The sequence below is a fragment of the Gossypium arboreum genome, chromosome 11 (genome assembly GCF_025698485.1).
Source record: "Gossypium arboreum isolate Shixiya-1 chromosome 11, ASM2569848v2, whole genome shotgun sequence".
Taxonomy (NCBI): Eukaryota; Viridiplantae; Streptophyta; class Magnoliopsida; order Malvales; family Malvaceae; genus Gossypium; species Gossypium arboreum.
The window spans coordinates 15,402,883-15,415,136 of NC_069080.1; the positions used below are offsets into that span (position 1 = coordinate 15,402,883).

Consider the following 12,254-nt stretch of genomic DNA (forward strand, 5'->3'; position numbering starts at 1 on the left):
ATCAATTTTTCTGCTGATTTCATACCCTTGTCGTCCAGCCCAAATAAATTTTGGGTCTAATTGCCTTTAAAATCCTTTCTCATTAGACTCTTAAGCTATTTAATCACTCTAGCAACTTTTACACCTATTACAATTTAGTCCTTTTCATTTAATTGACTACCCAAACATTAAAATTTCCTAACGAAATTTTAATACCACATTAATAACATTTCATAAATATTTATAAAATTATTTTTGACTCGGTTTTACGAGATAGAGGTCTCGATACCTTGTTTTTACCCAATTTCTTCAATAATTTCTTTTCTATCTAATCACTAAATTGGTAAAATTTTTCTATCAATATTTTCATACAATTTTCCTATCATATCAATTTTCAAGCAAAAATATTGAAATAAATTTCTCTTTAAATCGGATCTATGGTTACTGAAACCATTGTTCCGATAACCTTGAATTTAGGCCATTACAATAATAGTATTTGGAATAGAAACTAAATTATTTGCAACTACATTATGATAAATATATTATCTTTTAAGTCATATTTTTTGGAACAAATTGTTTATAATTAATAAATTAGAATTTAAAACTTATATAAGATTCAATATAAAATCTATTTTTATAAGCGATATTCACTTATAATTGTAAAGCTAGAAAAAATTGATATAAAATAATTTTATATGAAATTGGTAATGACATATGATTAAAAAAATAAATTGAATTAAACAATAGACATTTAAAATTTTGATTGAGTTAATGCCACTCTCAACCGAATCTTAATTTAATCGAAAATTTATTAAAAACTTCCTATATTAACAAAGCGGGGTAAAATAAAGTTTTGAAAATATTTTTATCCTTTTATGTTTTCATATAAAATCTAGAAAATATATAAACATAATTTGATTCAAACTCAAAACATTATAAATTCGCCTACTTAATATTTATATCAATATTTTTACAAATTTATTAGTAGTGAATAATCTATCAGTCTCTCTTTTGTTAACTTCCATATCAAGCAAGTAATGGATTAGGTCAGGCTTACTTTGCCCAACACGGGCGTTGGGAGTCTAATCGGATCCAAACCCTGTTTTTTGGTCTAAATAGATTGTTCAACCTTATCAGCGTTCCAACTAATACAACATTAAAAGTAGTTATAATCCATCCCAAATCTTGGAGCAAAGTCAAAGAACAGAGGAAGAGGCAAATTAGGGTTTCTCGAAATCGATCCAACATCCGAAAGTAACCACTCCAACTCTACTGCTTTGGTTGCCTTACAAACTAAAGGAATTTTTGGAATCTGAATCTAATGTTTTGCTTCTTTTTGTTCTTGACTTTAACCAACCCGATTATTACTTCTTTTTTTATTTGATTCGATTGTAAAAGAAAAATACCTTCTTTTTATCACTAATGCTGGATACCCAAGTTTGGGTTTTGGGTGTTTAAAATTGACTAATACTTAAATTGAATCTATGCGGTAGTGGTTGCTTAGTTACCAATAATAAAGAAAAGTCTGGATTTTGATGCTTTAATTAGGCATTGGTTACTTGCTCTTGTTAAGTTTTTCTTTTACAAGTTTGAAACTTAATCTTTCTTGTTCAACGTAAAGAATATGCACTAGTTCCTTGCTTACCTTTTGTGTGTTTTGAGCATCTCTACAATCCGTTTTTCTCTTATGCACTATGTCCTTGGCAACCTAGTCAAAAAAATCCAAGTTTTTTGATCTACCAGTATTGGGATCAATACAACCCTATACCTTCTTGTGCTTGGTACTTAGTTTCAATGGACATTTGGGTTTTGCCTGAGGCAAAGTAACATATTAATAGTTAAGTGAGTTTACTAGGTATTGTGGTGTCTTAAAGTCAGAAACCTCTAGTCTAGATGGGCTATGCTTTGCTGTTTAAAGATACACATTTTCATCAGTTCTCTTCCAGGAGCAGTATTGACTATTATTTAATTTCTTAACGCTTCTGCTTTGCTAGTTCTTTAGTCATGATGAGCTGGGAACAATCCTTTAGGATCTGAACAAATAGCCTATAGATCTGATGCAAGGAGTTCAAACATGAGCATGAAACTTACCAACTATCCTCATTTATCAAAACATTGTGACATTTTTCTTGTCTAAATCTTTAGCCATGTTTTAATGCTACTTAATAGTCACCTCATATTTGATTGATAGATTGTGAAATATTTTCCCTACATATATTAACCAAATTTCAATTCTTTCTCTTCTCCATTTTGACAGTTCTTACAGATTTCGAATCCTTACAAGGTTTTGATATGGAGAGAATTAGAGAGAGAGTGATCCAGATATATGGCAACTTAGTTAGTTTATTGCGGAAATGCATATTTTGCATTCTTTCTGTTGGTCCCATACCTAATCATATTGCATTTATTATGGATGGGAATCGGAGATTCACAAAGAAGTGCAAGTTGATGAAAGGAGCAGGCCATAAAGTTGGATTTTCAGCTCTCATGTCCATACTCAAGTACTGCTACGAATTTGGTGTGAGATACGTAACAGTCTATGCCTTCAGCATTGAAAATTTCAAGCGAAGTCCTGAAGAAGTTCAATCGTTGATAGATTTGATGCTAGAAAAGATTGAAGAGATACTCAAGGAATAGAGCATTGTCAACCGCTATGGTGTTAGAGTTATATTTTCAGGGAACCTGAAACTCTTGAGTGAACCAGTTAGGTTGGCAGCGGAGAGAGCTATGCTTGCCACTGATAAGAACTCTAAGGCAGTCTTGTCCATTTGTGTTGCCTACACTTCCACTAATGAGATCATGCATGCTGTTCAAGAATCTTGTGAAGAAAAATGGGATGAAATTACTATACTGAATTCAAGTGGAGCAGGTTATGGCTTAATCAGCCTTGGAGGGTATGAACAGGATGAAATGGATCACCTTATAAAACTTAATGATATCGAGAAGCATATGTATATGGCAGCTTCACCTGACCCTGATATCATAATACGTACTTCTAGTGAGACAAGTTTGAGCAATTTTCTTTTATGGCAGAGTGCAAACTGCTATTTATACTCGCCTTCTGTTCTTTGGCCGGAGATTGGTTTTCGTCAATTTCTGTGGGCCATATTGAATTTTCAGCGAATTCATTTTTACTTGGACAAGCAAAGGCAGCAGTCATAAAAGCTTCCCCGATATTGATATGCTTTGTTTGTGGGACGTTCTCTATCATCTTTAGTAATGGTAACAGATACCAATATAAGTTTGGACTTGTTTTTGGTGTCCTCGCTGCTGTTACATATCTGAGTATAGTACGATAAATGAATCGAAGTTTAGATTTGGAGGAATACATTACAAGGTAGGGTGTATATTAGCAAGCAAAGTGATTCTGGGTTATATTATATACTCACAGTTATAGTCAATGTGGTCAGAAGATGGTGATAGTGGGATAGATGATAGAGAGAACAACTTTATGACAGTTGGGGGTTTGTTTGGCTTTTTGTAACTTGTGATTGTGTGATGTAGAACAGCCTTCCAAGTATTGGAAGAAATGGTAATTTCATTCTAAACCCTAAATTTGGGAAGTAGGATTTGATTTGTTAGTGGACCTCCAGGGTTTGAAACAGCCTTCCAAGTATTGGAAGAAATGGAATGTTCATTCTAAACCCAAATCATATGTTGTTAATTTCATACACGTTTTATGATGTTTGGAGGTTGTGATGTTAGACTATTGAATAGCCTTTGACACTGAGAACTGTTGAGTATTGTTATTTCTGGAGAAGTTGTTCTGCAAAAATAAATATTTTTATTTGTTATTTCATGGCTCCATATTGAGACTACGAATTGACATTTACTTCATTTGGCTGACGTTTAGTCTAATCTTCCACATTACTGTTTTGATCCTAAGCATGTGCTTTTTTGTTTTTACTTTGACAGCCGCCATGGGCTGTTGCTCTCTCCTTCCTTTGAGAATAATATAAAATTCATTAATAAATTCCAAATACAATAGCAATTTCTAACAAAGATTTAAAAAGAATGCAAAATCAAATGAAATATAGGTAAATGAATAATAAAACTTGTTAAAACAACTTTTTCACTATGACCGTTGCTTATCTTGCGTTTCAAGAAGATCCTCCAGCAACTTGTTATCAAGGCACTCAAATTCTATAACTTCAGTTCTTCGTGCTGTAGCAGACGATGAAGCTGAAGAAGAGGATGGAGGAAACGTTGAGTTCTGATATTGGTGCTCGTTTGGGAAATTGAGAATAGCCGAGTGACCCCGGAAAGCGAAAGCAGCCCTGTCATAGGCCCTCGCAGCCTCTTCAGCCGTCTCGAATGTTCCCAGCCACAACCGTGCTCCATTCCTCGTCGGGTCACGAATCTCCGCCGCAAACTTTCCCCATGGCCTCCTCCGAATTCCCCTGTACCGAACCTCTGCATTAATGTCCCCCGACTTCTTCCCTCCTTGAGGTGCTTCCATTGGTTGATTTTTTCCAAATTGAAGTAGTTTCACAAAAATGAAGACTCGTAACTTGAGTTGGGAAAAAAGAAGGAATAGCAATAGCATTTATAAATTATTAGGAAGAAAAGCATGGTCATAGCTGACGGTTGGAAATGGTTATTGCTAGGAAACTTCGTTGGAGTGGATATATGAAAAAGCTAGTAGACGGTAGTAATGGTTTTCTTTTTGTTGCAGAAAGTTTAGTGAGAGGAGGGAGCTTCATGAATCATGATGCTAGTGCTGACGAGTCTGAGATGGCGGCTCTACGTTCAGTGGATTCATTTTGCCGTTGGTTTGCAATTAATATATAGCTGCCTTTCGTTAATGCTCTTCTACTGTTCTATTGTTACAAATTAGAAAACCATAGTAGCATAGCAATTTTCTTTGTTGGGTAGAAAAAAAGGTAATAATTTCGGAAAACAATGCTTTTTTATTTTTTTAATAACCTCATTATATTTGCTGTTTTTTTAGAGCATACTTAAAACTATTCATATCTCCTCCCCAACTTATAAATGGAAGTATAATGCGTTTCAGCGCACTCGAACCCACATCTTCCTGCATTAACAACAATATTCATACTAATCGAGTTAAAACACAACCGACATGTGTACTTTTAAAATTAGTATTCCATGAATAATGAAACATATTATTTGAAGCCAACCATAATAACAATATACATGCAATAGGTATGAAATTAAAACAAAACATATTAGTTTAAATTGTGAGTGAAAATAATTTTAAAAAAGTAAATACATGTGATTATGAATATTAGATCTACTCCAATTACTTTCTAGCTCATTTTTCTATCATCATATTCAAATGTTTTAGCTTAGTTGGCATCGATCTTGTTGTCAATGCAGAAATACATAAATTTGAGCATGCTAAAATATATTTATTTTTCTATTTAAAAAAAAAAGAGTTGGGAGGAATTATGACTGGTATTGTATAAAAAAGAAACATGTTATCAAAATGTCAAAATGTTATTAATTGCTTTGATTGGAGTGGTAAAGTTGAGGTTTTATGTATGTTGATTTTATGGGTTTAAATCTCATTATTTGCATTTTTTTATTGTTTTTATTTAAAGGGTGAGTATTTGATATATTAGTAGTGTATTTTTAAAAAAAATTTACAAATAGTTTTGAAAAATTGACATGTGACTTTTTAAAAATATATATATTTTTTAATATTTTATTATACTTCTATAAGACATTTGTCAACCCTCTAGCCCTACTAGTGGAGTCTAAAATTTTAACTAGCGATTGTACTAAATATTTTCCCTTATTTAAACTATAAATGGTAGTTTAGTAATTTACCTAATTGAGTTGGTGTTCGATCCGTTACATCAACTCAATCACACACTTAAATAATATATTGAAATGTATAATGTTTTGATTAAAATGATAAAAGAAAAGGTGGAATGAATTTAAATTTTAATATATATATTTAATTAATTTTATTAAAAGTGTAAAAAATAAAAGATGTTTGTAATAATATAATATATTCATATTTTTAATTGAGTAGGCCTGAAGGAAGTGATGTAATTTAATAAAAGTTCGAATAATAGTATAGATATACAAGAGAGGTATCATTTGCAGTGTTAAAGAAGGTAAATTATGCATGCAGCTCGGAGGCATCATCTGACACCTATTGTCATTGCCAAAGCCTCATGGGTCGATCACCTCAAGCCCAACAAAATTAGTGTTTCCATGATGGATTTTTCAAAAAAAAAAATTATTTATAGAGTTCAATAATTGGACCATCAATTTGGATGAATTTGTCAGTCTGCTTAGAGGTCCAAATTCATGCAACTATATCCAAAAAGCACAATCAAACTCAACAAAATCTCTTTGATTTATTTCAACTCCAAACTTTATAAAAAATAATTTCAACCTTTTATTTAATTTGTTTTTGTTATTTTTAATCCTTCAACTTACAATTTTTTATCAAATCATCCCAAAATAAATCTTAACTTTATAGACGTGGACTACTATATGGATACCATATTAGTAATTAATTAATTTTACAATATTTTGTAAATACCTTTTTATATTTTTGAATTAAAAATAATTAATTACTAATATAGCATACACGTGGATTGCCATGATGTTACAACAACTAAGTTAATGTCTGATAATTTTTCTTCTATTTTGGTTTAATTAGATAAAAGTGTAAGTTCAAAGATTAAAAGAGATGAAAAAATTTAAACGGAAGAGTAAAATAATAATTTTATGAAAAAAGTTAGATTTTGGTAAAATTATGAAAATGGTTTGAATTTAGTTTCAGCTGCTACAACTTAAAAGGTATTGAAGAGGGTTGTTTGTCAGCATGAAATAGAAAAGCAAGGAATTGGTTTAGTTTGGAGATTTTATTCAAAGAGAATGCTGAAATTCAAAGCCGTAACATGGGTGAATCATTCAAAACTCTAATTAATTTAGTCAAACGATTCCTTGTATGCTGGACTCCTAATAATATATGCTGGACAACATTTTTAATTTGGTCTTCTTGTTTTATAATAATGGTGCACGCTTCCTCAAAATTAATATAAAAGGAAACTGCATTCATTCTAAATCTATGGAGAAGATTCTTTCTGGAACTGGTTCCACCATCTTCTTTTCATATTGAAATATTAATAAATCAATTCAAGTACTTGATGATAAAAAAAGAAAAAAGAAAAAAGAAATACAAAATTGATTTCAAACAGGGACAGGGTTTCCTTTTTCTTAATCCGCCATTGTACGAGGTTTGTCTCTCCAACAACTTCGTAGAAGCTGCAACTGATCATGACTTTGTTGCAGTGCCTTAACCTAAGTAGAAGACAAAATTGTAGACGTCTTGGTAATGCTCACTTTTTGTAATCTAATCCTCTGTCTCTATTACATAGTCCCTGGAAAAGCAGTTGTGCAATGCATTTAAAACAAATGTTGTTCACAGGTGACGTAGCCCTGGGATCGATCTAGATTCTGTTGTCCCCACCACAAGCCACAAAGTTATCGTTTGAAATTCAACGCTAACCATACATTAATCCTTATAATTATACATTAATCATCATTTTCTTCTTTTTCAAATAACAATTTGGTTTGGACCTTTGACAAGCAAGTTCAAGACTTCCAAACACCAGATGATTTTCGCTGTGAACGGGATCCTTCACTATTGTTTTAATAAAAAAAAATGCAACCCACTCCACTATTGTTTTAATAAAGTAAAAAAAAAAAAAATACACAATCATCCTTATTTAATCAAACACATCAATGGACAAAGTTAAATAAAATTCACAGTGGATAAATTTCGAATAATCTTAAAAGTTAACTACCATGGATTGTTCAATTAATTATTTTTTCTCATGTACAGTAGTCATTGTAAATATGTAATATAATTAGTAGTGGGCTCAACAGATGAAAAAAGAAAAAAGGGGGACCACCATGTAAACGTGTATATATATATATATTACCCTTCCATTTTTGGAGTGTAGTTATATAAATACTACTAATGGGTTTTAAAAGTAGAAGAAGACAATAACTAGGGGGATTTTGATTTTAAAAACTAAGATGATTCATGGAATTTGGTATAAACGCCTAATTAGTGTTACTTCAATAAGTGGGAAATAATCCATTTTAATATATGAATGTGATGAAGCCTAACTGTTCATTTTCCACTTTTGTTAATGCAATTATCTATTCATCTCGATTCTCAATTGTCTCACTTTTTGTAAAACGGCAAAATTGCAAAGGGTTATTATATTGGCAACATGCATGACCAACAACACAGTCTTTTATGTTTTGCTTTCCACTTGTCTACAAAGTGGATAAAAAGTAAAGGATGAGGATGATGAATGGATTCATGCACTTGCTTAATTAGCTATATCACGTGGGAAGCAATGAATTGACCGTACACTTGTTTTGAATATGCCAGCCACTATTTATAAAAGTTAATCCAAGACAACAAACTAGAAATCTGTTTTTGGTTTAGGGTTCCAATTTCGTTGATGTGTTGCTGATTTCACTAATTAAATTCCCACCTTAAGCGGTTGAGTTACTGGAGCAGGGAACATTGAATGTGGCCCTGAATACAATTTAGGATTATCATAAACATTAATTATAAAATAATATAACTGTCAGAATTTATAGCATTTAATTAAACGTCTGCAAAATCTTAATGTTTGAATGCGATTAATTAGCTAAGCATAAACTCCCACCATTTAACACGTTCATGCATCTTTGCACAAATGAGTTGAAAAATAGCATTTTGGCATGGGCGGCCGACCGGTCCCATGCCCATTTTACTAATTACTTTCCTATTATTAAATCAGCAACAAGTTATCATCAGATTTCTTATAGGCCCATATGAAACCGAAAGTGCATTTATGCTATCTTTCCACTACTATATATATTACCTTTAGTTTTCTCCCCAATATTTACTCTACTCCTATCTATCTAGTGGGTCCATTTAAAACCTATATTTTATCAATATTATATATTTATAATCACATAAAAATAAGTTGTATTATTTGAGGTTATTTTTATTTTAACATTCAACTAAAGTTTTATTTTAATGTGTTGTATATATTTTTTTAATACGCACAATTTATTATCTCAATCGGTTGTATATTTACGATTACTTAAGCTAATGATTGAGTTGGTGTCACGAGTTAACCAAATACCAACTCGATTAGATAAATTACAAAAGTATCTTTTGTAATTAAAGTAAGTATCTTTTTGTAATTAAAATAAGTTTCTTTTATTTTAACAAAAACTAATAAGAATATGCATATGGTGAGATTTGAACCTATATCAATTGCATTGATAAAGCCTTTAATTTACTACTCAACTAAAGCTATATTTTGATCTTTTTTACGTTTCAATTTTATTATTGTAACACTCCTAACCCTTATCTATCACCGGAACAGGGTTACAGAGCATTACTAACATTACAAACTAATTACAAATATTTCATTATTTTTATTATACAAATCAAGAATCAATTATATAACACTCATATTGTCCCTTAGATGGGCCCTCAAGGCTCAAAATACACTTTACAAATAAATCGGGACTAAATCAAACACTCAGGAAAATTTTCCCAAAATCTTAAAATTTTTCTTAGGAACAGGAGACACACGCCCGTGTGGTCAGGCCATGTGACTCACACGGCCAGGTGACACACTCGTGTGGGCATTCAGAATGAGACACACGGTCGTGTCCCAGTCCATGTTCAAATTAGGGAAGCTACTGACTTGGGTCACACGGCCAACCACACACCCGTGTGCTAGGCCGTGTGTGAAGTGCAAGGGTTACACGGCCAAGCCATACACCCTTGTACTAGGCAGTGTGTGAAGACCTAGGCATTCTGTTTTGAAATTTTAAGGTGCAGGGGACACAAGGCCAGACTACACGCCCATGTGCCAGGCCGTGTGTCACACACGGCTAAGATACACACCCGTGTCTTTGTCCGTGTGAATGAAAATAGGCCATTTTAAGGCCACTTTTCTCACCCTTTTTGATATCAACCTACATACAACATTTCAATACATCCAATAGCCTCAATCAAGCAATCAACACAAGCCAAAAATCATGTTTTAAACATAATATATCATCACAAAACTCAATTGATTAAACTTACCAAAATAACTCCATTCATTGATTCACCAAAATCTACTACTAAATATATGCATATTAACATATATATATATGTTATTCAAAACCATACTTCAAAATTTAGCTCTTTTTCAATTTAATCCTATACATGCCATATAAACCATAAAGTGTATAATAAAATCTACCGGAGCAACTGGATAGTGTGACCTGACGTGTTGATTCGATTCTCCGAACTTCTTAATAATCTACAAAGAACATTAAACAACACAGTAAGCTTAACGAAGCTTAGTAAGTTCGTTGGCTTTAAACATAAATCTTACCGAACATACTAAAACAACTCATTTAAGTAAATCATTCATTACACATTTCCTGCCAACCACAATTTCAGTTGATGAATTCACTTATTTCATCTCAAAATCAACATTATCATTGAATCTTCAACCATTAGTATCAAATATCACTTACCGAGTTATCAACCTTTGTTAGACTGATGAACGTTTTATGAATATCAATACATCGTAAACGGAAGGCTGAGGGCTGAATAGAAGCACAGAAGTGCTAACAAAAACTCGTAAGGGTTGAACAGAAGCTCATAAGAGATGAACGAAAAACCAGTAGGGTTAAACTGAAACTCGTAAGAGTTGAACTGAAACCCATTAGGGTTAATTGAAACTCATATAAATTAACTGAAGCTCATGTGAGCTAAACGAAAAGCAAACACAGAAGTCCGCAACAAATGCTGAACCTCGGTTTACTTGGATAATTTTCCGTCAATTCCTCTTTTGCACTGAACGATTGTACTCAATCCGATGTTCTATCCTTTTCGAACGTTTCAATTCAATTTTCATAATTTTAATTATATTTTATTTTCAATAATAGATATGAATAAATATATATAATACGATTCATCAATTTAACAAATAACATTAAAAATTTAACCATACAAACTTACCTGAGCTGAATTGTGGAATTGGTAGTAGTTTGAAAACTATTCGGCTAATTTTCCTTTTTCTCGTTTATCTTTGGACTCTTGATCTAAAATGTAAAATTATTCATTCATCAGCATCTAGTTCAATTCTAATTCACTTCACAACTTATGCCCTTCAACTTTCAAAACTACACATTTACCCCAACTTTTACAGTCTTTACAATTTAGTCCTTTATCAATTTTCTCACCAATTGAGCTAATTTTTCTCAATTAACAATTTCTATAATTATTTTAGGCTACTATACAGCATTTGATATTCAAAATTTTAGTACCAAACCCTAATTCTTAACCTTTTCACAACTTAGTTCTAAAAATTAATTTCTATTAAGATCACTTAATAAAGTCATCACATAACAAAATTAAAGCTTCAATTCCATGTTAATTCATCATAAAATTCCAGAACTCATCAATGGTAACTTTCAAAATTACCCATAGAATCAAAAAAACTAATGAAATAGTTAGTTGGACCTAGTTGTAAAAATCTTAAAAATACAAAAAATTTCAAGAAAAGAGCAAGAAATAAACTTACATGAAGTAAAATAAATAAAACCAGCTTAAAACCTTCTCCTATGGAGTTTTTGGCTAAAAAATTGAAGAAGAATGGCCTAGAAAACTTTAGAATTCAATTTATTTAAGTAAATTTTGTAAAATTTACAATTTTACCCTTATTTCACTTAATTCATTATTTCTCTGCTTATGCCGTTTCACTCTTTTAATTTAGGTCTAATTCTCCATAAGTCCTCCTTTGTTTACCACTTAAGCTATTTTATCTGTCGAAACTTTTTTTTTTTTGAAAACGGGTCGACTTTATATTTTGAAAAGAAAACAAACACGGGAGTCGCCACCAATCTTTTTTGTTTAGGTTTGATCGAATCACCAAGAAGTTTGGTAATTTTAATAAAACATTTTGGTTTACTAAAACAACGGTTTTGGTCTACGAAATTTGAGAAAACGGGTTCGAGAGTCGGTTACGTACGAGGAAGGATTAGCGCCCTCGTAACGCCCAAAATTGGTACCTAATTGAATAGTTAATGTCTTAATGTCAAAAATTGAATAAATTTTGAAATATGATCCCTTTTTATGAATGTTTAGATAACTTGAAGTGGATATTAAGATTCTCTTGTTTCGAAGAAATAAAATATCACATCCAGCACGTACGACACAACATTTCAAACCTTCGATATCAAAATCATCTCATAATTTCTAAATTTATGTA

General features: G+C 31.8%; 1 protein-coding gene and 1 pseudogene across 1 annotated transcript; one reads left to right on the plus strand and one right to left on the minus strand.

Annotated features, from left to right (window-relative positions):
* Positions 1 to 2,271: 2,271 nt before the first annotated feature.
* LOC108488994 (dehydrodolichyl diphosphate synthase CPT3-like) lies at positions 2,272 to 3,141 on the plus strand (annotated as a pseudogene).
* Positions 3,142 to 3,922: 781 nt separating this feature from the next.
* LOC108488947 (ethylene-responsive transcription factor ERF098-like) lies at positions 3,923 to 4,566 on the minus strand. Its single transcript, XM_017793205.2, has one exon. It carries the CDS (start codon positions 4,523 to 4,525, stop codon positions 4,055 to 4,057), a length of 471 nt encoding a protein of 156 aa, XP_017648694.2. The 5' UTR covers positions 4,526 to 4,566; the 3' UTR covers positions 3,923 to 4,054.
* Positions 4,567 to 12,254: the final 7,688 nt, after the last annotated feature.